The 22,856-nt window shown below is 46.6% G+C and overlaps 6 protein-coding genes, 1 long non-coding RNA gene and 2 other non-coding genes across 12 annotated transcripts; 6 read left to right on the plus strand and 3 right to left on the minus strand.

Annotated features, from left to right (window-relative positions):
- Positions 1-4,988: 4,988 nt before the first annotated feature.
- On the plus strand, positions 4,989-8,842 carry LOC111065025 (dolichyl-diphosphooligosaccharide--protein glycosyltransferase subunit STT3A). Of its 2 annotated transcripts, XM_022352971.2 has the most exons (7): positions 4,989-5,093; positions 5,154-5,335; positions 5,540-5,868; positions 5,941-6,330; positions 6,560-6,847; positions 7,075-7,551; positions 7,759-8,842. In XM_022352971.2, exons 2-7 carry the CDS (start codon positions 5,212-5,214, stop codon positions 8,311-8,313), a joined length of 2,163 nt encoding a protein of 720 aa, XP_022208663.1. In that variant the 5' UTR covers positions 4,989-5,093; positions 5,154-5,211; the 3' UTR covers positions 8,314-8,842. The 2 variants fall into 2 exon arrangements, with proteins under 2 accessions (XP_022208663.1, XP_022208662.1); XM_022352970.2 differs by having other exon boundaries at positions 4,989-5,335.
- LOC121405062 lies at positions 6,387-6,470 on the plus strand. Its single transcript, XR_005968355.1, has one exon. It is a non-coding gene; the product is annotated as a small nucleolar RNA Me28S-U3344 (small nucleolar RNA).
- On the plus strand, positions 7,605-7,686 carry LOC121405063. The gene has a single exon (XR_005968356.1). It is a non-coding gene; the product is annotated as a small nucleolar RNA Me28S-U3344 (small nucleolar RNA).
- Positions 8,843-9,350: 508 nt separating the features above from the next.
- LOC111065027 (cystathionine beta-synthase) lies at positions 9,351-12,574 on the minus strand. The gene is made up of 4 exons (XM_022352974.2): positions 12,465-12,574; positions 11,022-11,248; positions 9,909-10,950; positions 9,351-9,845 (listed from the first exon to the last, which is right to left on the minus strand). Exons 2-4 carry the CDS (start codon positions 11,242-11,244, stop codon positions 9,527-9,529), a joined length of 1,584 nt encoding a protein of 527 aa, XP_022208666.2. The 5' UTR covers positions 11,245-11,248; positions 12,465-12,574; the 3' UTR covers positions 9,351-9,526.
- A 432-nt stretch (positions 12,575-13,006) lies between these two features.
- Positions 13,007-13,836, plus strand: LOC121404982. Its single transcript, XR_005968303.1, has 3 exons — positions 13,007-13,185; positions 13,247-13,302; positions 13,369-13,836. It is a non-coding gene; the product is annotated as an uncharacterized LOC121404982 (long non-coding RNA).
- On the minus strand, positions 13,415-14,693 carry LOC111065039 (microsomal glutathione S-transferase 1). 2 transcript variants are annotated; one of them, XM_022352996.2, is made up of 2 exons: positions 14,520-14,693; positions 13,415-13,841 (listed from the first exon to the last, which is right to left on the minus strand). In XM_022352996.2, the coding sequence occupies exons 1-2, from the start codon at positions 14,676-14,678 to the stop codon at positions 13,515-13,517; spliced, it is 486 nt and encodes a 161-aa protein (XP_022208688.2). In that variant the 5' UTR covers positions 14,679-14,693; the 3' UTR covers positions 13,415-13,514. The 2 variants fall into 2 exon arrangements, with proteins under 2 accessions (XP_022208688.2, XP_022208689.1); XM_022352997.2 differs by lacking the exon at positions 14,520-14,693 and adding an exon at positions 13,945-14,185.
- A 1,284-nt stretch (positions 14,694-15,977) lies between these two features.
- On the plus strand, positions 15,978-17,356 carry LOC111065041. The gene is made up of 3 exons (XM_022353000.2): positions 15,978-16,200; positions 16,459-16,582; positions 16,658-17,356. Exons 1-3 carry the CDS (start codon positions 16,147-16,149, stop codon positions 16,873-16,875), a joined length of 396 nt encoding a protein of 131 aa, XP_022208692.1. The 5' UTR covers positions 15,978-16,146; the 3' UTR covers positions 16,876-17,356.
- Positions 17,357-18,163: 807 nt separating this feature from the next.
- Positions 18,164-20,687, minus strand: LOC111065040 (probable nuclear transport factor 2). 2 transcript variants are annotated; one of them, XR_005968302.1, is made up of 5 exons: positions 20,455-20,687; positions 19,907-19,978; positions 19,738-19,836; positions 19,294-19,480; positions 18,345-18,500 (listed from the first exon to the last, which is right to left on the minus strand). XR_005968302.1 is itself a non-coding variant. In XM_022352998.2 (4 exons), the coding sequence occupies exons 1-4, from the start codon at positions 20,560-20,562 to the stop codon at positions 18,387-18,389; spliced, it is 393 nt and encodes a 130-aa protein (XP_022208690.1). In that variant the 5' UTR covers positions 20,563-20,682; the 3' UTR covers positions 18,164-18,386. The 2 variants fall into 2 exon arrangements, 1 of the variants encoding a protein (XP_022208690.1); XM_022352998.2 differs by lacking the exon at positions 19,294-19,480 and having other exon boundaries at positions 18,164-18,500; positions 20,455-20,682.
- Positions 20,688-21,149: 462 nt separating this feature from the next.
- Positions 21,150-22,828, plus strand: LOC111065030 (zinc finger protein 665). Its single transcript, XM_022352979.2, has 2 exons — positions 21,150-21,640; positions 21,715-22,828. Exons 1-2 carry the CDS (start codon positions 21,287-21,289, stop codon positions 22,753-22,755), a joined length of 1,395 nt encoding a protein of 464 aa, XP_022208671.2. The 5' UTR covers positions 21,150-21,286; the 3' UTR covers positions 22,756-22,828.
- Positions 22,829-22,856: the final 28 nt, after the last annotated feature.

Raw genomic sequence — 22,856 nt, forward strand, 5'->3', positions numbered from 1 at the left:
AATAAGCTTGTGGGGCACTTGACTTGGTCGCTGCATTCGTCTGATAATTGCCACGAGGGAGTTGACGCCAGCGCTGCGGAGGAGTGGACAGTGCCCGGTTTGCTTTGGATTGGTGTGGGCATCGCCTCTCATCGAACAGTGGGACGGGATGTTGAAGCAATACAGAAGATGGCATGTCAACGGCCAATGACCAATGACAATATTGACCGCACATTGCAAAGAGAAACGAAGGGAGCTTTGTTTTTTCTAAGGAAGTCATTGGGGGTATCCAAGTCATGAATTGCCTAGGGACTGCAATTGATGGTAATTCAGTCGAGTGATCATCGGTGGGGGAAATGCGGGAAAAGCGAGGAAATCGTCTAATGGGGCATGTGTACTCGCTTTCCCTTTGAGTGTCGCTGCATTTATGGAACCCTACTGATCTCCGCCTTGGCCTGTATTCAATTTTATTACGAATTCAGATAAAATTTGTGTTTCCCCTTAAACAATTAGCGCACTGCCTTCAGGGACGGCCTTTCCCCTATCGTTCTCCGATACGCGGTATCTTTTTCCCCCGATTCTAATTGGTATTTAGCCCACAGACGAAAAATTATGTCCGCTTTCGACGTGCAATCCAATTGGAAGTCCATACGCTTGGTTCCGTTCGTTCCGTTTATGGCAGAAATTGGAAAATGGGACACTGATCGAGGGAGCAGGGGCGGGGGGGGACTCATCAAAGTTGGAAGCGCCATAAAAGTTTAATTACATGAAATTTTATTTATGTAAAGAAAACGTAGGGCAACGGCGACTGCGACTGCGACTGTGTTGCTTCGCTTGTGTTTCTTTCATTTCGTTTGTTATTTATAATTTGTTAACAACTTTTAGGGTGGGGAGAGTGGATAATGGTGGAGTGGCGTGGAGTGGAGAGGATGCCTTCGAGGCAAAACAGAAAGTGAAACGACGGACAGGTTTTTTTTTAGTTGGCAATTTCCGTTTCCCACGGAGTAAACAAAAAGAGCGAGGACGGAAAAAAACAGACAACAATAAGAATTATAATAATAGTAATCATAAAAACGGAGAGTCCCATCACATACTGTATTTAACATATTTAAAAAAAAAAAAAAAAAAACAGCAACGCAAAGTGAAAAATTGAATAATAAAAACTGCTTCAGTAAAGGAAAGTAGAAAGAAAGATTGCGAAATGGAATATACATACAGTTGCGGCAGAAATAATAGCACTGTTTGGTACTACAGTCTTTATTGTTTCAAAACATGATCACTCAATAACATATTTTGACCTCTACTATAATATCAATTAGGTTTACATGTTTCCTCTCTGATAGAAGTGTGCTTACTCTCAAATTCCTAACGGTTCTTATTACTTTAGGCAATTTTCCAAAAAAGAAGCGAAATAGGGCGGCAACAAAAATAGCACTAAAATTGGTTTTTTATAAAAACTTTTACTTTTCCGAGCTTTTTGATATTTTATGTTCTTGATTAAATTAAAATTCGGTGTCTTTAGTAGATTGTGGCAGGAACTTGACAAAATAAAATTAGTTTTGGGCCTTAGAAAGCACTTTAGGTAAGAATAAAGCAAGAGGATCAAAACTTTTATCCCAGAAGGAGACACCTATCTTAAGGTGAATCCAATTGTTGGTTGATCATTGAGCATTGATTCGCAATGCTTTAAAACATGCAACCAACAAAAAACACATGGAATAAAAGCCGCTATACCGCCATTTCCGGTCAAACTACTGCTTGATGAGAGCAAGAAGGACCCTTATAAATCGTCCACAGAGCTAAAAAAGGATCTTAAAAAATCGGCAATGATGAGCAAAGTTAGTTCTTGCATACAAGAACATAAATTAAGTGCCAAAAGTCTGAGGAAAAATTCACTTTAGAAAGAAAGCCATGGGGCAAAGTGAGTGCAGTCTGCAAATAGCACTGGAGTTGTCCCAAAGAAACATCATGTGGTCCGAAGAAAGTCAAATTGTTTTTTTTTTTTGTGGAAAAGGCTATCAATCTTATGTATGACGACACTTAATGCAGAATAAAAACCCCTGGCTAATATGTTAAACTATTAAACACTCAGGGATAAGTATCATTGCATGGGCATGCTTTTCGTATTATTGAGGTTGTCCAATACATGTCACAAATCGATGATGGATCAACATGTCTATATTAAAATATTAGAAAACAATGATTCTGCCTTATATGGAATAGGAAATGCCGTTGTTTTGTGTCTGCCATCAGGACAATGATCCCAAACAGACCAGCAAGGAAGCTCGAAGGTGGTTCGAGATCAGTGTATTTAATGTAATGCATTGGCCTGCTTAGTCGCCAGATATGAACACCATGAAAAATCTATGCGCTAAAGCTAAAAAATATGTTTCTAATACGAAACTAAAGAACAATATTGATCTATGGGGTATCAGGCATTGTTGGTGGAGCCATATCTCCCAGGAAAGATGCGAAAATGAGGTGAACTTTCATGACAAGACGCTGAGACACTGTGGTTGCTTCCAAAGGCTTTACAATAAAATATTAACCTTTGAATACAACTAAACTAACCTACTTTAATGAAAAATTTGGAAAGCTTCTTTTAAATTTGTATTTTTTTTTAATTTTTGGAAATCAGTGCTATTTTTGTTGCCGCCTTAATTCCTGAATAATTTCTATTCTTTTCAAATATTTTCGTTTGAAGCCTGCAATACATACCATTGCTTTCAAAAACATTAAATTACACCCTAAAGATTATATATTAGTTTTAAAACCGTTCATTAAAACCACTATTTAAACAAAATCATTCAATACAGAAAAGTTAGTGTCATGGTGCTATTATTTATGCCACAGCTGTACATATGTATGTATGTATAGCCAGGCGCTAATAAAATATAATAATATAATTATTCAAAGATCAGAGATCCTAATTTAATCCCATTAAATAATAACAAATCAGTTTTCACTCAAATCAATTATGAAATTAAAATATTTACCAACCGAAATGCAGTTTGATGATCAGGGACGGCACTGTGGTCAATGGGTTAATAGATGGAATCCGCACCAGATGATTCCCCCCCACCAGATGTTTCACCCCACCAAAGGAAGGGGCCTTGGCAAATGCATTTTCCACCCGGAATGGCAAGTGGAAATCAAAATATTGTACCGTTTGGTGGTGTAAATATTTTATTGGATGCAAATCTGAAATTGGAGCCGGCAATCGGAACCACCCGCTCCGGCAACGGTAGGGCTGGGGGGCTAGTCTGGCTGTAATATATCTACTTATGTATGTATGTACATGTACATTTTAGTCCCCCACACACATGCAAAACATTCATAAATCAATGCACACACATACCATACCCGCATACGCATGCAAATGCAATCACCCACACGCACACACAAACACACACACACACACTTACAAATCTTACAAATCTTACAAAGAAACGCACAGAGTAGAAGTAAGTGGGAGCGAGTTAGAGAGGAGAGGTGGTGGTGGGGGAGAAAGCATTAGCAGGAGCTTGAGAGTTTGTTGCCGCCGCTGCCTTGCACTCTTTATTTTCCTGCTTCCCACCCGTTCACCTTCTTTTGCTGTTACTCCTTCTCCCGCCTGTTCTTTTTTCTTTTCCTTTTTTTACGAGCTCTTTGTCCTCTCCTCCTCCAACTCTTGGCCATCCCTTTCCTCTTCAACTTTGCCTTGTGCGTGCTTGCAACTGCTGCAATTGCTGCTGCTTACGTCGCTGCCTGCCAATTGTTGTTGTTGTTGCTGCTCCTATTGCTGCTGCGCTGCCACCACCCGCCTTGGGACAATCACACACACACATACTTATGCATTTTTGGAGAGCGTAACTCGTGTTGATGTTCGATTTTTCATCATTCTTGTATTCAAAATACACACAAACAAACACACGCAGATACATACAGGCTTACACTCCAGTTAGTACATTAACTGTAATTATAGATATTATTTAATTACTTTTGGCGCGACAACAGCAGCAGCAGTAGCAACAAAAAGCCCTCTGCCGACGCTTAGGTTATGTATATAACTCTCCCTGTCACACTCCCACTCACACCACACTCCAGTTTGAATGAACAACATTTGGCAAAAGAACAAAATAACACACACACTAGTCCAGTCACTCGAAAAAAAACCTAACACACACACAGAGGGAGGGGGAGCGAAGATACGCACAGAGTTTTTATTTATATTTTACACGTGAGAGAGCGAGAGTGAATAAATAATTTACTCGTTTATTTACCAGCAGAAATCTGTTTCTATTTTTTGCTTCGCGACCCAACGACACTGCGACGACAAGCGACAATCCGACGACCCGACTGGGAATGTTGATATATGTATATATTTTTTTGATAATATATTTCTCGAGATATCTCAACTAGTCTGAACTTAGAAAATAATTCGATTTCATTGTTCGCGGCCCGAGTGTTCGGTCGTGTTTCAAATGGGGGCGGCAAGGCCGTGCCCCGTCCAAGATCCAAGATACTAGAGGTGCGTGTCCAACCACAAAGGGTACTATCGATTAAATCGATGTTTTGCTGCCGGTAGAGTCGATAGTCGGTTTGACACCTCTACAAAATGTGCCGCTTGTTTGAAAAAATGTTTTTCTGTCACATGATAACAGAAAACTCATGCTGCTGAGGACAACAAGGTTATTGAAAACAGGCAGAGCGGCCCAGAAACACCCCAAATTCTTTAACATACCATACCCTGTTCCGTTTGTCGCACAAAAACACCGATATTTGTAAGTAGATTCAAAAACCGCTGTTATTAAAAAAAACAGAAAATAGTGTCGATTTTCCCTGACTCAACACTGAAAATTAGTTCAGTTGATGATGCATCCCACAATGATATTTGTATTAATAGTTTCGCCTGGTTGTTCCCTCTCTAGCTAACTCACCGTGCAACCATCTTAGAGATGCGCTTCTTATATCGATAAGAAAAACAATCAAATTTTTGGCGACAATGGCGCTTCACTGTTCGTTCATGAACGACCCACATCCCTACCATTGCTGAGTTCCTGCCACGAATAAAGTTCCGTCGCGCAGTTTAAAAGTATTTTTTTCGTCCCATTATCAACTGTGAGCCAGTGCAGGTAATGTGCAGGACAAGCGCGTGCATTGGAGCTGTAACCCGAGCCCTTACCTACGTGTAGTTTGGTCCCGCAACACACCCCAAATCCCAGCAACCGGCATACACCGACCGGCAAAACTATGGCCGTGGACATTGGCGGAGGCGTGGGCGGTAGCGTCGCCAGCAGGGCCAAGGGTCTCCTTACCTGGGACAAGCAGGAGCATCTGCTCAGGCTGGTCATCCTCATACTGGCGGCAGTGCTGTGTAAGTACTACCATATGCATACGAGATGCATCTCAAGAAGCTAAAATATGTGTGTGGGCGTGTTGGGAAAGAGAACCAAACATTGCAAACTGGTTCGTGCCGGCCGCGAACCGGTTCAAGCGCTCCCCTATCGATAGGCACCCAATCGATAATCGAACATATTGTGCTAATCCAACGCTCACCTCTTTTTCTTTCCGGCTGCAGCCTTCGCCACGCGCTTATTTTCGGTGCTGCGGTTCGAGAGTGTGATCCATGAATTCGATCCTTACTTCAACTACCGCACCACGCGGTTCCTGGCCGAGCAGGGCTTCTACAAGTTCCACAATTGGTTCGATGAGCGCGCCTGGTATCCGCTGGGCCGCATCATCGGCGGCACCATCTACCCGGGGCTGATGCTCACATCCGCGGCCCTGTACCGGATCATGTGGCTGCTGAACATCACCATTGACATACGCAATGTGTGCGTCTTCCTGGCCCCCTTCTTCTCCTCCCTGACCGTGCTGGTCACCTACGCCCTGACCAAGGAAATTCATGTAAGTGTCCCTCCCAGTTGGAGGTTATGTCGTCGTGCACGTGGCTTCAACTTTTGTTTCCTTTCCCCGCAGAGCACTGGTGCTGGCCTAGTGGCTGCCGCTTTGATCTCCATTGTTCCTGGCTATATATCGCGGTCGGTGGCCGGATCCTATGACAACGAGGGCATCGCCATCTTCTGCATGCTGCTCACCTATTATCTGTGGATAAAGGCGGTCAAGACGGGCACCATCTTCTGGTCGGCCATGTCCGCACTGGCCTACTTCTACATGGTGTCCTCGTGGGGCGGCTATGTGTTCCTCATCAATCTGATACCGCTGCATGTGCTGGCCCTGATGATCACCGGACGATTCTCGCACAGGATCTACATTGCCTACAGCACGCTCTACTGCGTGGGCACCATCCTCTCCATGCAGATATCGTTTGTGGGCTTCCAGCCCATCCAGAGTTCCGAGCATATGCTGGTGAGTGCCTGCCGCCTGCCCGCCCTTCCCTGTTTGTGTTGCTCTTGAATTTACGGATCAAAATGTGATGATTACTTTTGTAATTCTTGATAGGAAGAGTATGAAACATAATGAGTACGAACAAACCAAACTGATTTGATCCTTAGATTCCATTCGATGCCATGCCCCACCATTCTCCTCCGCGTTGTTCAGTCCAACTAATGCTCCTCGTTTTTTTCACCTTTTACAGGCCCTTGGCGTCTTTGGGCTGTGCCAGATACACGCGTTCGTGGACTATCTGCGCTCTCGCATACCCAAGGATCACTTTGAGCTGCTCTTCAAGACGCTGGTGTCGAGTGTGCTCACTGTGGTGCTGGTCGTGGGCACTCTGCTGACGATTACCGGCAAAGTGTCGCCCTGGACGGGACGCTTCTACTCGCTGCTGGACCCATCCTATGCCAAGAATCACATACCCATCATTGCCTCGGTGTCGGAGCATCAGCCCACGTCCTGGTCATCATTTTACTTTGATCTTCAGGTGCGTTTTGTTACCTACTAATCACTCTGTGGTGATTGCGCTCCGCCTCCGCCTGTGATGAAAACCCAACAACGATGCGTATGAGTTGCGACTTAATGCATTGCATGATTACCTAGCACTTTGATCGCTGAAGGCGTCCATGGCACCACGATCCTCTGCGGCTGCTCTCTCTCTCTCTCTCTCGTCTGCTGCTCCAACTAAAATCAATGCTTCTCCCTGTTTCGCAGATTCTGGTGTTTCTCTTTCCCGCTGGCCTCTACTTTTGCTTTTCGAAGCTCACCGATTCGAACATTTTCATCATTTTGTATGGCGTGACGAGCATCTACTTTGCGGGTGTTATGGTGCGCCTCATGCTGGTGCTGGCCCCCGTGATGTGTGTGCTGTCGGGCATCGCCATCTCCCATCTGCTGGCCAAGTACATCAGGAGCGTGGACGCTGGCGGCGCCGCCAAGCCCACGGACAGCAAGCGGCATCACAAGAAGCTCGAACAGCAGGCGGGCGGCGTCAAGAGTGAGGTGGCCATTGGTTTTGTGGGCATCATCACAATGATGCTGATTGTCTACACGCTCCACTGTACGTGGGTCACCTCCGAGGCCTACTCCTCGCCCAGCATTGTGCTCAGTGCTCGCTCCCATGACGGTGGTCGCATTATCTTTGATGACTTTCGAGAGGCCTACTACTGGCTGCAGATGAATACACCAGAGGTAGGTAGATGCCATCATCCTCATCCTCATCCTAGACCCAATTACCACCTACCTTTCCATGATGATTATTGTGTAAATTCTTGATAGGAAGAGTATGAAACATAATGAGTACTAAAACAATATCTGACCTTCAACAAATCCTACCCACACCTTGTATTATTCCCCTCCCCATTCTAATCGATTGATCTCTTGCCTGTCTGCTTGTAGGACGCCCGCATTATGTCGTGGTGGGACTATGGCTATCAGATCACCGCCATGGCTAATCGCACCATTCTGGTGGACAATAACACGTGGAATAATACGCATATATCGCGCGTGGGCCAGGCCATGGCCTCGTCCGAGGAGAAGGCCTACGAGATAATGCGCGAACTAGATGTGGACTATGTCCTGGTGATCTTTGGCGGCCTCACCGGCTACTCCTCGGACGATATCAACAAGTTCCTGTGGATGGTGCGCATCGGCGGCAGCACGGACCGTGGGGCGCATATCAAGGAGAAGGACTACTATGCGGCCAACGGGGAGTTTCGTGTCGACAAGGAGGGCTCACCCACCCTCCTCAATTGCCTCATGTACAAGATGTGCTACTATCGCTTCGGCCAGATGTACACCGAAGGTGGCAAGGCCCAGGGCTATGACAGGGTGCGTGCCGCAGAAATTGGCAACAAGGACTTTGAGCTGGATGTCCTCGAGGAGGCATACACCACGGAGCATTGGCTGGTGCGCATCTACAAGGTCAAGGATCTGCCCAATCGCGGGGTCTAGGTGCGGTACGCCCCAAAATCCCCCCGGAAGCATTCCAAGCATCGCTGTCTCTATATCTGTCCCTTTCGTGTGCGTGTGTACTTGTATATTAGCTCTCCATGTGTCCCTCTCTATCTCACGGAAACCGCATTTGGTAATCTCGCGCCCTGTCTGTCCTCTCGCTCTCTCCACCTTCCCCTCTCACAGCGGGCAATTTAGTTTTAAAATTTTATTCATTTTTTTTGCCTAGTATTTGTCAAGCTGTAAATGTCGGTTCCGCACTAGAGCCCCTACCATATGAGCACACACACACACAGTTGCATAGACATATGCACATATGCGTTTCCTGCGTGTACTCATGAAAGGGCCTCTAGTGCGTGCAGCCCTCTGAAGACGCTGCCCCTATATCCTACATTGTGTAAGCGAAAAGATCGAAATATATATTATATATTGTATACATACTCGTATGACAAACCTGATCATCAACTACGACAAACCTGCCGATTGTCAGCGTTCAAACTTAATAAAAAAATTAGTGCGAGATTAAAAAGTTATTAGCCATCCGCAGTCTCTGGGATCATATTTCTGGCAAGGACTCCATAAAATCAAGGATATTCCCCCGATCACGAGGACACATATAACGTCCTGATCGGAGGAGAAATGACAGAGCTATTGCGTTTTAAGTATTGCTAATTCTAACTAAACAAAATAATCCGCAAATTTGAATTTCGCGCCCTTAGTTTCGTATCGGCCAGCTTCTGACCTGATGTAAAATTAAAGCTTATTTGTTTTTTTTCCCTATTAAATGTGGAAAAAATACCATATGAAAATTACAAAAATTTTACTTGAAAAACAGAAAAAAAATACTGCAAAACAAACGTACACCATAAAAACAAAAAAAAAAACGTTTAGCATTTTTTTTGGTTATTTTCTCCCCTTTAGACGCCATCTAGCGGACTTCTGCCAAACTAAACTGCCGCTTCAGCGCCGCCAACTGCACTTTCATGTGTGCAGATGGCAGCACCTCCAACGGTTTTTTGAATTCAAATTTGCGTATATTTAAAAATTCCTTTTCTTTTAATATTATAAAATGGACAAATGCATGCGAGTTGGTAGATAGACGAATAAGTTATCAGCTGGTAGCTACAGTCAGTATATATGGGACACAAAGTGGGAGTCGGGTATGTTGGTTCTGTTTTGTTGTTGCTCCTTTCTTGTGGATGGTAAAAGTCCTTTAGTGGCTGTTGCCATTGGAGGCGGTGCCATTGCCGTTGGCCGTCGCCGCCTTCACATTCTTTTCGGCCACAATGAATGAAGTCACATCCAGCTTGGTGGCCAGCGACTTGATCTCCTCCTTGCCGGCTGCACTCTGGCCCACAATCAGGACACTGGGATCCACCTCGAGGACGCGGGCCAGCTTGCCCAGCACCTCGCTGGGTGCCAGGCGAATCACGCGCTTGTTGAGCGCCTTGAGAGCGGGCTCTGTCTGCTGGCGGTTCATGCTAACGATCTGATTGATCAGCGTCTCCTGGCCGACGACGCCCAGAATTGAGCTGCAAGGAGAGAGAGATGTAAGGAGGGACGTCCCCTAAAGGAGGCTGCACACTGCCACATACCCATCCTCGGCGTCGATCATGGGCAGCTGGTCCACACGATGCTGCTTCATCAGGGCAATGGCCTCGCCCACTGTGGCGCTGGACCGGAGCAGGGCGATGGGGGAGGGCAGCTCCAGCTGGCCGATGGGCAGATTCCACCACCAGTGGCTGTGCTCGTTCACCGGCTGCCTGAATCCGCGCGCCTCCATCCAGTTGTCGGAGACGAACTTGGTCATGTAGTTGCGAATGCCGTCGGGCAGGATCACCACGCAGCGCTGGCCCTTCTTCAGGGTGCGGGCGTGCTCGAGGGCGGCGTGCATGGCCCCGCCACTGGAGCCGCCGCAGAGCAGACCCTCCTCGGCGTTGAGGCGGCGGCTCATCGGGAAGCAGTTGGCGTCCCCGATCTTGGCCCACAGGTCCACCACGCCGTCGTCGAAGACGGTGGGCGGGAAGTCGTAGCCGATGCCCTCCACCTCGTAGAACTGCACATCGCTCTTGTTCAGCTCCTTGGGGCGGGCCAGGACGGAGCCGTAGGGATCCACACCGACGATCTTGCAGGCGGGTGCCTGCTCCTTGATCTTGCGGCCAATGCCGCTGATGGTGCCTGCCGTGCCGGCGGATACCACGATCATGTCCACCTGGTTGTCCAGCTGCCAGAGGATTTCCGCGGCCGTGCCGTCGTAGTGGGCCAACGGATTACCGGCGTTCCGGTACTGATCCAGCACAATCGAGTTGGGCGTCTGGCGCTGCAGCTCCTGGGCCACGTAGATGAGCCCCTCGGGCGAATCGTAGGCCGCCTCGGTGGGCGTACGGATGATCTTGGCGCCGAGGGTGCGCAGGGCCGACACCTTCTCGTTGGACATCTTCTCCGGCATCACGATGATGCACTTGTACCCCTTGACGGCGCAGGCCATGGCCAGGCCGATGCCGGTGTTACCGGACGTCGGCTCGATGATGGTGAAGCCCGGCTTGAGCAGGCCCTGCTCCTCGGCATCCTGCACCATGCGGTAGCCGATGCGGTCCTTCACAGAGCCGCCGGGATTCAGGAACTCGCATTTGGCATCTATCGGAGAATACCATTAGAGAGTCAGTGAAGGAAGGAAAGAAAGGACTCGGATGAGGAAGGACTCTTACACATTTCACACTCGATGCCCTCCTTCGCAGGGATGTGGTTGAGCCGCACCAGCGGCGTGCAGCCAATCACCTCGAGTATGTCCGGGGTGATCTTCTGCCTGTGGGCAATGCCGCGCTGCGTGTGCGGCGTCTTCTCCTTGGTCCCCAGATGCCATTTGCACTTGGAGGGTGTGCCGGGATCAATATAGTCCGCGGGCCTCTGGTACGACTTGTTGGCAGGCATCTCTCTACGCACAGAGCGGAAGTGAATGAATGAATTAGAAGAAATGCCAAATGCTGAAGGCTGCTTTCTGATTGCTGATTACACACACCACATGCCACAGCCACAGCCAGAGCCACTGCCAGATGGTTCCTACAGCAAAGATCTGGCCTCTGGCGACCCCTTAAACCCACCGCCTCTAATCAGCCGAATAACAAAAACACGCTATAGATTTCCGAGACGATTTCTTGTCGTCTCATGGTATCGTGAGATTACTATTCAATCGTAGGCAAAAGGTCAGGTCCGGAACTACGTATTGCCCGTACATATTATACGATGACGTGGTTTAAATTAAAATTAGAGCGAGCAATAGAGAGAGAGCCTCCACTCCAAGGTTTTCCTTATCGAACAGGATGGCGGAGAGATTCCGAATTTCACAATGGGAAATCTCTTCCTGAATTGTTTGCCTTGAATAAATTTTATTTTAGTGTTTCCCATGTTTGCCCAAATACTTAAAAAAGTCTTAAAATGTGAGTCGCTTGCTTCTGTTCAGGTGGCTGAGCACTTTTTAACGAGCATGCCATATAGATAAGGGGTACTCCGCCAGGTGGCACTGATTGATAGATACGCTATTCGAAACTGAGTAAATACGGAACGAAGGGAGGGGCAGGGGGGCCTGTTCCACATGGGTTCCACACTCTGTTTGCACGGCTGGGTGGGTGGGGGGTTCTGTTTGGTGCTAGATTTAATGGTTATTTGAAATCTTCTAGGCCCAAACTTGTTTTCCAGTGTAAGCACTTATTTCATCTTTTCCGTTCCCCTGTTGCATTCCTGGTGAAAGAAAGGAGACAAATAGAGTCCTAACTGGACTTTTGCTGCGCTCTCCTGCTCTCCTGATTATCGTTTGTCATGCACACATGTTCACAAAACACACTCTCTCACTTATGTACACATGTGTGTGCATGTGTATTCTTGTTTCACTCCAATAAATAAAAAAAAAGGCACACAGAACAGACAAAAAATAGACAAGCACATGTTTCTCTCCTCCTCCTACTCTATGTATTTTCGTTGCCAAAAAGCCGGTATTCTAGCCGTCGAGAGGTCGGTGCGACAGACATTAGCATTTAAAATGCGTAGATGCAACGAGGAGTGAGCGAGACGGCTGCAACTGCGGCTTGGCAGCGAACAGAGAAAAGAATAAGCCCCGCTCAGCTTTACAGTTTACAGTTAAAACAAATACTTACTAAAGCGAAGAAAACGCGAAACGTGTGAAGTGAGCGGCAAATGAGAGGAGCGAGAATGAGCTCGAGAACTGCTGCCGGCCGCCACGATGGATGTGTCAATGAAACGGCCCCCACTGGGCCTACAATCTGTTGGGGGCTGCTGGTTCAAGGTATCACTGCAATAGGTATGACTGTGAGCACTTCCCGCTCTTTGAGGACTTATGCCACAGAAAAATCTCAAAATTTTTCTTATTTTACAATAAAAAACAAAACTTAAATAATAAGCGTGCTCATCTGCATATAAAAGTGTCGTGTGTCACCCGAAATACCCCTGAATTCATGAAATTCTCCCTTTTGGTAAGTTTTCACCAAGTTGTCCCTACCTTGAAGATATTCTACCATGATCGACCAAATCAGCCGCCGATGTGGAGGGCAGAGAGCAACAGGCAAGGTGAGAGAGAACCGGTTGAGGAAGAGAGCGCAGCAAAAGCGTTTACACTACTTAAGCTCGTTTCAAATTAAATACAAAAATTTAGTATTTCTGGAAACAGTTAATTCAACTAACTTGAAGATGTTGTGAATGTGAAATTGATGCGGATAGATTTGGTAATAATCGTCAGGGCTGCAGTGTGGAGCTTGCCTGCAGCTTAGTGTAAACAGGGCATACAGTTGCTCTCAAACTGTACGAACCGGTTAACAGCTAAAGTGCAGCACTTACACTACGCTGTTACCTTTGATTTATGTAAGTACAAATGCTTAACTACATGCATAATTAAACCCGTTTACACCAGCTCTCAAACCAGAAAACGTTCAACGTTCAATTTGATTGAATAAAACCACAAGGCAGATTGGAATTAAGGTATGTCTGGAAATCACCTGCGAGGCTGATTGAAACTAACCAAAATTAAATCAACGCCACTTGCAGGAAGATCACCAATGATAGCCAACAAATTTAAAAATAAAACGGTATATGTATGTACATATGTACGTGTCGTGGTGCTGCACCTACGTTTACATATGAATTTATGTATAAAAAAAAAATGTACAATTAGCTGTTTTTAAATCTAACAATTAAAAGGCAGCCGCCGCAATGACTTGCAGTGCCATGTACACTGTGGCACCGAGGGCCACAAAGAAGGACAGGGCGCGCGATGGCTGGGGCAACACAACCACGGCATAGACGATGGTGTGGACAATGCGGGCAATGCCCACGGCGCGGAAGAGATTGACGGCCAGGAAGACGCTGGGGTTCGTCAGCGTGTAGAGCAGGCCAATGATGAAAAAGGGCACAATGTTCTCCAGATCATTGCGGTGGGCGCGGCGCACACGCTCCACATTGGGATCGTCGAATTTGACCTTCAGCTTGGGCGACATCAAGTCCTCGGGATTGGCAAAGGTCTGGAATGTCAGCAGATAGAGAGATAGCGGCAACATTAGTGACTTTCACTTAAATGAGACTTTGACCTAAGCCCCAGCCCTAGCCACACACACACACACACACCTTCGTCTTGAAACGCTGCAGGCCCGTGAGGAGGCTCATGAGCAGCATTTTGATGACCAGAACGCCGGTCCAAAACACATAGCTCTTGAATACTGGGTTATTAAGGCTGAGCAGCTCCACAATGCCGGCCATCTTTCACTTGGGTGTTGATTCTAGATTTTATTTTAGATTTCTCGTATGATTTTCTGCCGGCTCGCTCGTCAGGTCTGCCGCACGCCGTGAAGTTTCAAGTTGTGAGAGCTTTCATGCTTGTGTTTTCTTTATATCGCTGTTTGTTGCTGTCGCTATCGCTGCACTCTCTCTCTCCCTCGCTCTCTCTCTCTCTCAGTTGCTAGAAAAGCTCTCTCATAGCTCTCAAAGCGAGAATGTGTCGCGTCATTCTGAGCTAGTCAGAAATGTCGAATTTTCGAGATAGTTTATGCCCTGTTTACACTAAGCTAAAGGCAAGCCGCACCATTGGCTGACAAATAATAAATATTAAAAATTGAAGCCGAAACTCAAGTCAAAGTAGTGTCAACAGGTTCTCGCAGATACGATGCAGATGCAACAAAAAAGGGAACAAGATGATTACTTACTGCCGTTACGAAGCGTGTGAGACCCGTGAGGATGCCCATGGCAAAGATTTTGAGGACCAAAACCGCTGTCCAGCCGAGGTAGACGCGGAACACCTCGTTCTCCATGGAAATCAACTCGGGATGCAGCATTCTGAGGCCGGGTAGATCTTTCGCGTGCATTCACAGACTGAATCGATCGTTGCACGACAAGTGATGGAAATACTAGTAATATTGCAATTCATGCCCTGTAGAGTCTGCCCCAAAAGGGGTATATACTGATACTGGCATTGCTGTGTGAATGTTGGCGTGAATTTGATCAGATCTAGCATTTCCCCAAGGTGTTGGGGCATGTAATCAACAGGGTATTCGTCTACTTAATACCCGTTTTGCAATGATTAACATTTAATGAAACAACAAAAGCATACAAATTGCCGGTAATTAGCGTAAAATTGCAAAGACAAAAAGCTCCAACCAACCAAAGCTCAATTAGCTTTCGTTCTGGAAAATTGTTCGCTAGAAATAATCGTAAGCGAACGAACCTCCAATTCTCTACAAATACGGAGGGGATTAATCGAGCGATAAGCAGGGGTCCAAATATAGGTCGTAAGGTACATAGACTTCCATATGTGGGGAGGGATCATATCAGCAGGTGCGCTACAAAGCTCTGTGCTGTTTGATAAGAGCATTTCGTAATTAATCCCCCTAAAGGTTGGGGAAAATCAATTGAAATAAAACAAATGCAATTTGTAAGGGTCCAAAACTATGTTACAACTAGATATATCTATACTATAGATTTATAGATGCACTTATCATCTAAAAATAGACATAACAAGCCATAGCTAATATTCAGAAGCACAGGGAAAACGGGTTGCTGATGCAAACCTGATCTAAAAGGGGTTAGCCATAAGAATCTAAATCTATAATAGATATCATCTTGAACTGGGGATTGCGCCCTACAATTAGCAACTTAACCTAATGGCCCCATTGCCCATTCGATTCCAGAGAGAGAGAGAGGGAGAGTCGCGCAGCATAAATCTTGACATAACCTTCTAGCACTAAATCATTAGCCATGTGGGGCAGCATCATAATAGTCATAATCATAATCCGAGAAATAATGTATGCCCCGCAACATAACAATAATTATTATGGGGCACAAACACACAGCAAATTCCCTTCCCATGCCGATGCCGATGCCCATGGCCACTCTTCCACTCAATCAAGAGGGCCTCCTTCCTTAAGTGCGCTCTGTAATATCGTGGGATGTCTGGGGTTGTAGTTCCGTCTTACAGCAGAAAGCACGCCGGGCGGTGTCCACTTCACGATAAACAGCAGATAAACAGAGCCACAAAAATTAAAAGCCTATTTCCTCTCGGGCCACAGCCCTCTCGAGCCGCCGCCCAAAAGTGTAATTAATTAATTTCGGACTTGTCCGATCTGCGGCAGAACAGCAGAGATTTGCATTGCCTCTCGCATCCACGGGAGCAGCAATCAGTTTACGTTCCGCTTTGCTCGTGTACACGCTGAACGGTTCCCAGATCCCAGATCCCATCCATCCAATCCAGATAAATACTTGTCGACTCGCAGATCGGGGAGCGTCTTCAAACTGGATCACATCTTCGAGGACTACCATCGTCAACAGTTTCACAAAATGTCGCACGGCGAGCGTAAAGGTCGCCTCAATGTGGTCAAATTTCTGGAATTGGTAACGCAATTTTATCAAGTGTTTTTTTTTTTTTTTTTTTTTGGAAAGTTAAGAGTGAAAAGTGTTTGAGGAAAAGTGCTCGCAAGGATATTCAAATGCACTCCATTTATCCAAGGAATAAGTTAACCTTCAATCTGCGTAAACACAACAGAAATGGATACTCCATTTGCTTACCCTTAACCAACACTGATCCCAATGAGTGTTGAGCAGATATCCTCGACTCAAAGCCCTTTCGCCTCCTTTATCATCTCTCTTTAGGGGTTTGCTGTGGCCTGTTTGGTGCTGCACTTTTACAGCTTTAACGATCGGGATATTATGACATCGTTTCTGGCCACCGGCACCTTCACGGGCTACATTATCGTGGTGATTGGTGTGTTTGCTGGTAAGCACTCGAATATAACCCTAATATATCACTGCAAATCCATCATACTCTCCCTCTCCGCTTACATTCTTTCAGGCGTGCTGATGCGGGCACCCATCCACAAGCGCATCGACATATTCTTCAGCGTCCTGGGCTGCGCTCTGTTTGTGGCAAGCGGTGTGTTCATCATCGAGGCCTGGGAGTTCTCCTTCAGGACACGGACACGCGACCTGGCGCTGATCAAGGCCTCACTGTCGATCGTCAATGGCGTGATGTTTGGCTTCGATGCCATCTTCACCTTTCGTGACAAGTGAAAACATTTATTTTGTGTTTTTTTTTCTCTCTCTTTCATATGCATTTAATAGGCCATAAGTCGATCCAGATTCAGAGTTAATTTACTCTCATTTATTTATATATTTTTTACTCAAACATTCGCTCTTTAGAATAACACTAACCACACATACAACTGAATAGCTTACAACTTACTCGCGAGCTCCCCCCCCCCCCCAAGTTCTTTCCTGCCCAACGTGCTGTGGTGCTGTGCTGTGCGGTGCTGATGGTGATGGTGTTTTAGTGGTGTCTTAGATTAATGCAACGGCAGAGGTTATAGCCACTCTAGCGCTTTCCCTCGGGTGCATTTCTTAGAGTTTAACACAATTGCAAATTAGCGACACTAGCGATTGGATGCATCCGAATGATGCACTTATGATTGTTACAATTTCAGATTGCTTTTGCCTTTGCCACAAAAAAGGATCTTAGATTACATTTTTTGCATACGTTTCAGATCCATGCGTCCGGGTCGATGTGTTAGACTGTCCAGAGAGAGACCAGAGACGCTGCCAGCTACTCCAGCAGCTCACATGCATCTATCCTCTCTGGGATCCAACGCATCGGACGATGGTTACAATTGCTTTTTCCTTAAACGCATCTAAAATTGCTTGTACATTTTGCATACACGTTAGTTACTCTCTTACTCTCGATGATCGTCCTTGTCCACTAAACTCGCTTAAATGTAAGTGCAACATTTTTTTGTTCTTGTGTGAGGTTTAGTCTCAATAAAAAGTAAATCGTCCGCTTTTTTAATTAGTCATTGACATGGAAAATGGTCCGAAAATATCTAAGAAAATTGGAGCACGGTACACGCTCATTGCGTTTGCGTTTCGTTTACATAGTAATAGTAGTTGGAATTTAATTTCTTTGTTTATTCTGTTTTGTTCATTGCTGATTAACGTGAGAACTTGTTGCGGCGCTTCGTATGCGTCTGGGCATGAGCATGGGCATGGACCACCCCCCCATCCATTGCTTGAGCTAGCCAATGTTGATGTTGTTGTTGAATTGTTGTTGAGTTGCTGCTGCTGATGTTGTTATTCTGGTTGTGGTTGCCGTTGAATTGTTTTCATTGGTGTGTCGCTGCTGAATGGTTGTTGAGTTGTTGCTTTTGCTGTTGCCATTTCTGCTTATGCTATAGTGTTGTTGAGCTGCTGTTTTTGTTGTTGAGTTGTTTGATGAAAAGCATAAAAACAACAAAGCCACAAAACCAACAGCTCCATCTCCACATTTTGCTGTTGTTGCATTTCTACTGATGTTATGATGCTGTTGTTGTTGTTGTTGTGTAGTGTTGTTGATGACATTCCTCGCATTTTGAAGTGTTGTTGAGCTGTTCGTGTAATTTGAATTTTCGTTTTCGTTCGTGCCGAGTTGCTGTTGAGTTTCTGCTTTTCCTGCTGAGTTTTCCTTGTCGTGTCGCTGATCATTGGTGCCGTTATGATGTCTGTTCTGCCGCTTCTTTGGGTATGGTGTGGTTATGTGTCTTTATGGATATTACTTATGCAGAATTGTGTATATTTAAGCGGAAAATATCGTGGGCCACAAAGAAAGAATTCGCATTGGCCTTCAGCGTAAAGACCTGCGAGAAGGCATGCGGGGGATCGTCGTCGCACTGCAAAAGGTAGAAACCCAATAATCATTAATTAATCAATAAAGTTTTAAATTTCGATTAAAAGGCGTGAACAAAGAAAAGAGAAACATGAACAAAGTTCAAGACGAGAGAGAAAGAGTAATACAATCAGAATAAAAACGCTAAAGCCGGATTCATATTCCGACCATCAGATATACCCGCTACACTCGAGACTTTTGCTGGCTTACAAATGTTTTGATTTCATTTCTTAGAACAGTCGGGGAATCGGCAATTGAATATTTTTATAGTAGAAAAGGGCGATCTATAGAAGTCCAAGTCCAGCCAAAATGTTCGAGATTCAGTCAGACAGACAGACAGACAGAAAGAGAGAGAGAGTAAACCCTTTTTGTGCTCTCACTCGTCGTGTACCTTAGGGGGTATACCGGCATTTTCTCAATGTTAGAATCCAACACAAAAAGAAAATCATGCACAAAATAAAATGTGAATCATGTTAATTGTGGGAATTTATGAGAGAATCGAATCACGAGATTGTAGTGGATTTTGGATATTAAAAATTAGAAGACCAGTAGGAGAAGGTGAAGAAGGAGGAGATGATGGCGCAAACAGCAACAGCAAAATGACAAACAGCAGAGTTAACGCTTAGGATGTACTTTCGTTACGTTACGGATTTACGTTAGAGGCTCAGATTCAGATACGAAGACGAAGACGGAGTCGGATTCCGAGTCGGGCTTTGTGTCTTAGTTGGGTTTGTGGGTTGAGGTATTCTTGGATTTCTTTGCAGTAAACTCAACAAAAGTGTCGCTTCTCTTTTTACTTGGCCTGGCCCGTGCCCGATTGCTCGCTTGGTGGTGGTGGTTGTGGTTGTGGTAGGAGGACGACTGCCCGGGGGGCTACACATCGTGAAGCGATAGCCGAAAGATATCGTGCTGCACAAAGAAACTACCGCCGACGGGCTTCAGCACAAAGGTCTGTATGTAGGCATGCGGCTGGTCCTCGTCGGTCTGTTGTTGTTGTTGTTGTTCCATTGATTGAATTTTTGTTTAATTTGAAATATACGATATACACACACATATATATACGGGATATATACGATTGCGGGGGGGATGGCATTGCGAAAACAATCGAAACGCGAAATCCCTGATCGAGCAGGCGAAGCCGTAGCGGTACATTTTCGAACATATGTTCGAAATTGCACCGAGACTTCTTTCGATTGCTACCACACGCCTGGGGGGTGCTGTGAAGCCTTGGGGAGCCTTACCTGCAGACGTCCGAGGACATTGATGAGCACTCCTCCATCGAAGGTGGGCTGCGAGTCCACAGCGGTTATCACTCTTGTAATCTTTTGAAAACTCAGGCTCTGTGGAACAACAAAACAATTCATAAAGATGCTAAAGTACATAGCACTACTGTATGCTGTGGAGACTTACCTGGACTTTCTCTAATATCTTTGGAGCTCCCTGTATTTGATGGCCCTCAAAGGTCATGAAGGATTCTGTTGCCTTGAAAGAGAATTGTTTCATGATAAATCATACAACATACATATGTACACATAAACACACACACACACACACACACACACCCAACACACGCGTCTTGCAGCATGTATATATCTTTGTACATATGTGTAGGCGCGCGTGTATTGGAAGTATGTGTCACACCGGACCGGAACGATGGGAAGATTCGAGAAGAGGCATTGGCCAATTTAACCCCCCATCCCCCCTTGGATCAGCTCAGGCCTCATATATGGGATTTTCCGCATTTGCGCGCCCTTTTTGGTGTCCGCCTCGGATGAGGCCGAACGAGAGGAGGCGCACATTTTCAAGGGCGCAACGCACGTCACCTGTGCGCCAAGAGGAGGCGCAGCTGCAGCAGAGAGCTGCTCCAAAATTGTTGCTGCCGCTGCTGCAGCGACACCTCTGCAAAGTTTCACAAACTGGAGCGTCCAGGCCACAAAAGCGAACACAAAAAAACTTACGCTGTAGAAATTGACCACGCTTGCTCGGTTCGCCGGGTCGTCGAACAGGGCATAGTACTGCTGGACAAAGCCCTTGCCAATGTCTTCGTACTGGGGATTCAGCGACATCGTGTTCAAATTACTTTAGAAGCTACAAACAAATTAACCAAAAACTATTTGCGAAATTCTTCAAAACGATCACACTAAAAATCACAGTTGCCAAGCGAGGTCCGATGGTGAAGTGAGAGATGGCAGTGCCATACGGATATCGAAGGGGAATAAATATCGATGATTGATACCTTAACGATATAAAGTCAGAGTGTAAGTAAAGTCACAGGTAAAATTCAGAATGTGCAATGGCATACAAACTACCAGAAAAATGGTGCAAGCTTGTGGAAACGTTAATAGTCGCTACTAAGTTAATTATTGCGTGCACTTTTCTAGATAGGTTGCACAATGACAATGGAAAATGTATAGAGAGGGAGGAAGCGCGATCAGAACAGATTCCTCCACATCATATAGCCTCAGAGACAATATGGCGACAAACTAAAGCAGAATATTTATATTTCATAATATAATATGATATACTCAAATAAAAACTGCGTTTCACTTGATATGAACTGATAAAACTGCTACCCGGTAGTCATGTCACTGAAGTCACCGCTCATCGCTAGCAGTTTTATTATCGATAATTGTTTACCCAGCTCTAGACGGGAACGCGAACAATACCACCCCTACCCACTGGCCACTGGTTGGATTCCGCGGAGAAGAAGAAGAACCAAGAACTAAATTTTGTCTGCTGATAACTCCTTTCGGGCGTTCCGTGCGCAACGAAACTGGCCGCGTCTGAGTAATGTTCACCATTGCCAATATAGCCCGACAATGTCGCATCTGTCTGCGTCAACTGCGCGAGCTCAAGGAGCATCGCTCGGACCACAGTTTGGACAACCTCAACTCGCGTTCGGTCCACATGCTGAAGAAGTTCTTCGGCATTGATGTGCTGGAGCAGCCCCAAGGCTTTCCCAAGCAGATATGCGCCCTCTGCTACAACGCCATTGAGTACTTTGAAGAGCTGTGCAAGGTCGCCAAAGAGTCGAACGATAAGCTGACGCCCCTGTTCCAAGAACAGGCCAAGAACTCCGTCGCAGCTGGAGCCGAGGGCGAACAGCAACAGCAACAGTCACCACATCACCTGGAAACGCAGCTGGTTGATATACGATACTTACTTGTTATTGCCAAACACATTCACTTGACTAATGCTCTCTTAGCGTCTCTCCACAGCTGCCCAGCGATGTTCCGATAAAAGACGAGCCACCAGGCAGCGAGGAGGAAGACGGGGAGGAGGAGCTGCAGCTGCAGCTGAGTCAGAATGAATCCGTAGATGCAGCCGAACGGGAAACCGACACCGGCTCGATTTCAGTTTCGTCCAGCAAGAGAGCAGCGGGAGCCCTGGCCTGCGACCAGTGCGGCAAGCAGGTCTACAAGCTGCCCTACCTGGAAGCTCACATCCGCAGCGTGCACCAGGGCCATGCCAAGCCATTCCTCTGCCGCAACTGTGACAAGTCCTTCACGCGCTATGAACAGCTCCGTTCGCACATGCGCAACTCCCATCCGTCCCAGGGGAGCGGCGGCGGTGGCGGCGGGTCTGGCCAGCAGCAGCAATTGGAGGAGGCGCAGCATCTGATCTGCGAACACTGCAACCGGCAGTACAGCACCAAGAACGCCCTGGGGGAGCATCTGAAGCGGCATGCCCAGCGCAAGGAGCACGTCTGCGAGCACTGCGGCGTGGCCAAGGTGACGCGGACGGAGCTGCTCACCCATCTGCGCATACACAACCCTAGCTGGGAGAAGTTCAAGTGCCAGCAGTGCCCGCAGCTCTTCCGCCACAAGAGCGCCATCTCTCGTCATGTGCGGGTGGTGCACGAGGGCCAGCGGCGCTTCCAGTGCGTCCACTGTGAGAAACGCTTCGGGACCCATGCCTCCCAGCTGAGGCACGAGCGCCTGCACGCCAGCGGCGACGAGCAGCGACCCTCCCGTTGCGATGTGTGCTCCAAATGCTTTTCCGACGGGGAGCGACTCGCCTCCCACATGCGCAGTCATGACAAGAACCTCTGGCCCTATGCCTGTGCCCAATGCAACAAGCCGTGCGTCACCCGCCAGACCCTGGAGATGCACCAGCAGCGTCACAGCGGCCACAAGCCGCACATATGCGGCGCCTGCAGCTTGAACTTTGCCAGCGCTGACCTCCTAGCCCAGCACAGGGAGCAGGAACTTACCTGCGGGGGTCGTGGCGGTGATGGTCGGGCCAGAGAAGTCATCTGAAAGAACCTTTTATTGTATTCCTTTTGCTAGTTTTAGTGTGTACCTGATTTAAGAATAAAGTGTGTTAACCATTTCAAATTCATTCAAATTGCGGGCCATCG

The sequence above is a fragment of the Drosophila obscura genome, unplaced genomic scaffold (genome assembly GCF_018151105.1).
Source record: "Drosophila obscura isolate BZ-5 IFL unplaced genomic scaffold, ASM1815110v1 contig_73, whole genome shotgun sequence".
Taxonomy (NCBI): Eukaryota; Metazoa; Arthropoda; class Insecta; order Diptera; family Drosophilidae; genus Drosophila; species Drosophila obscura.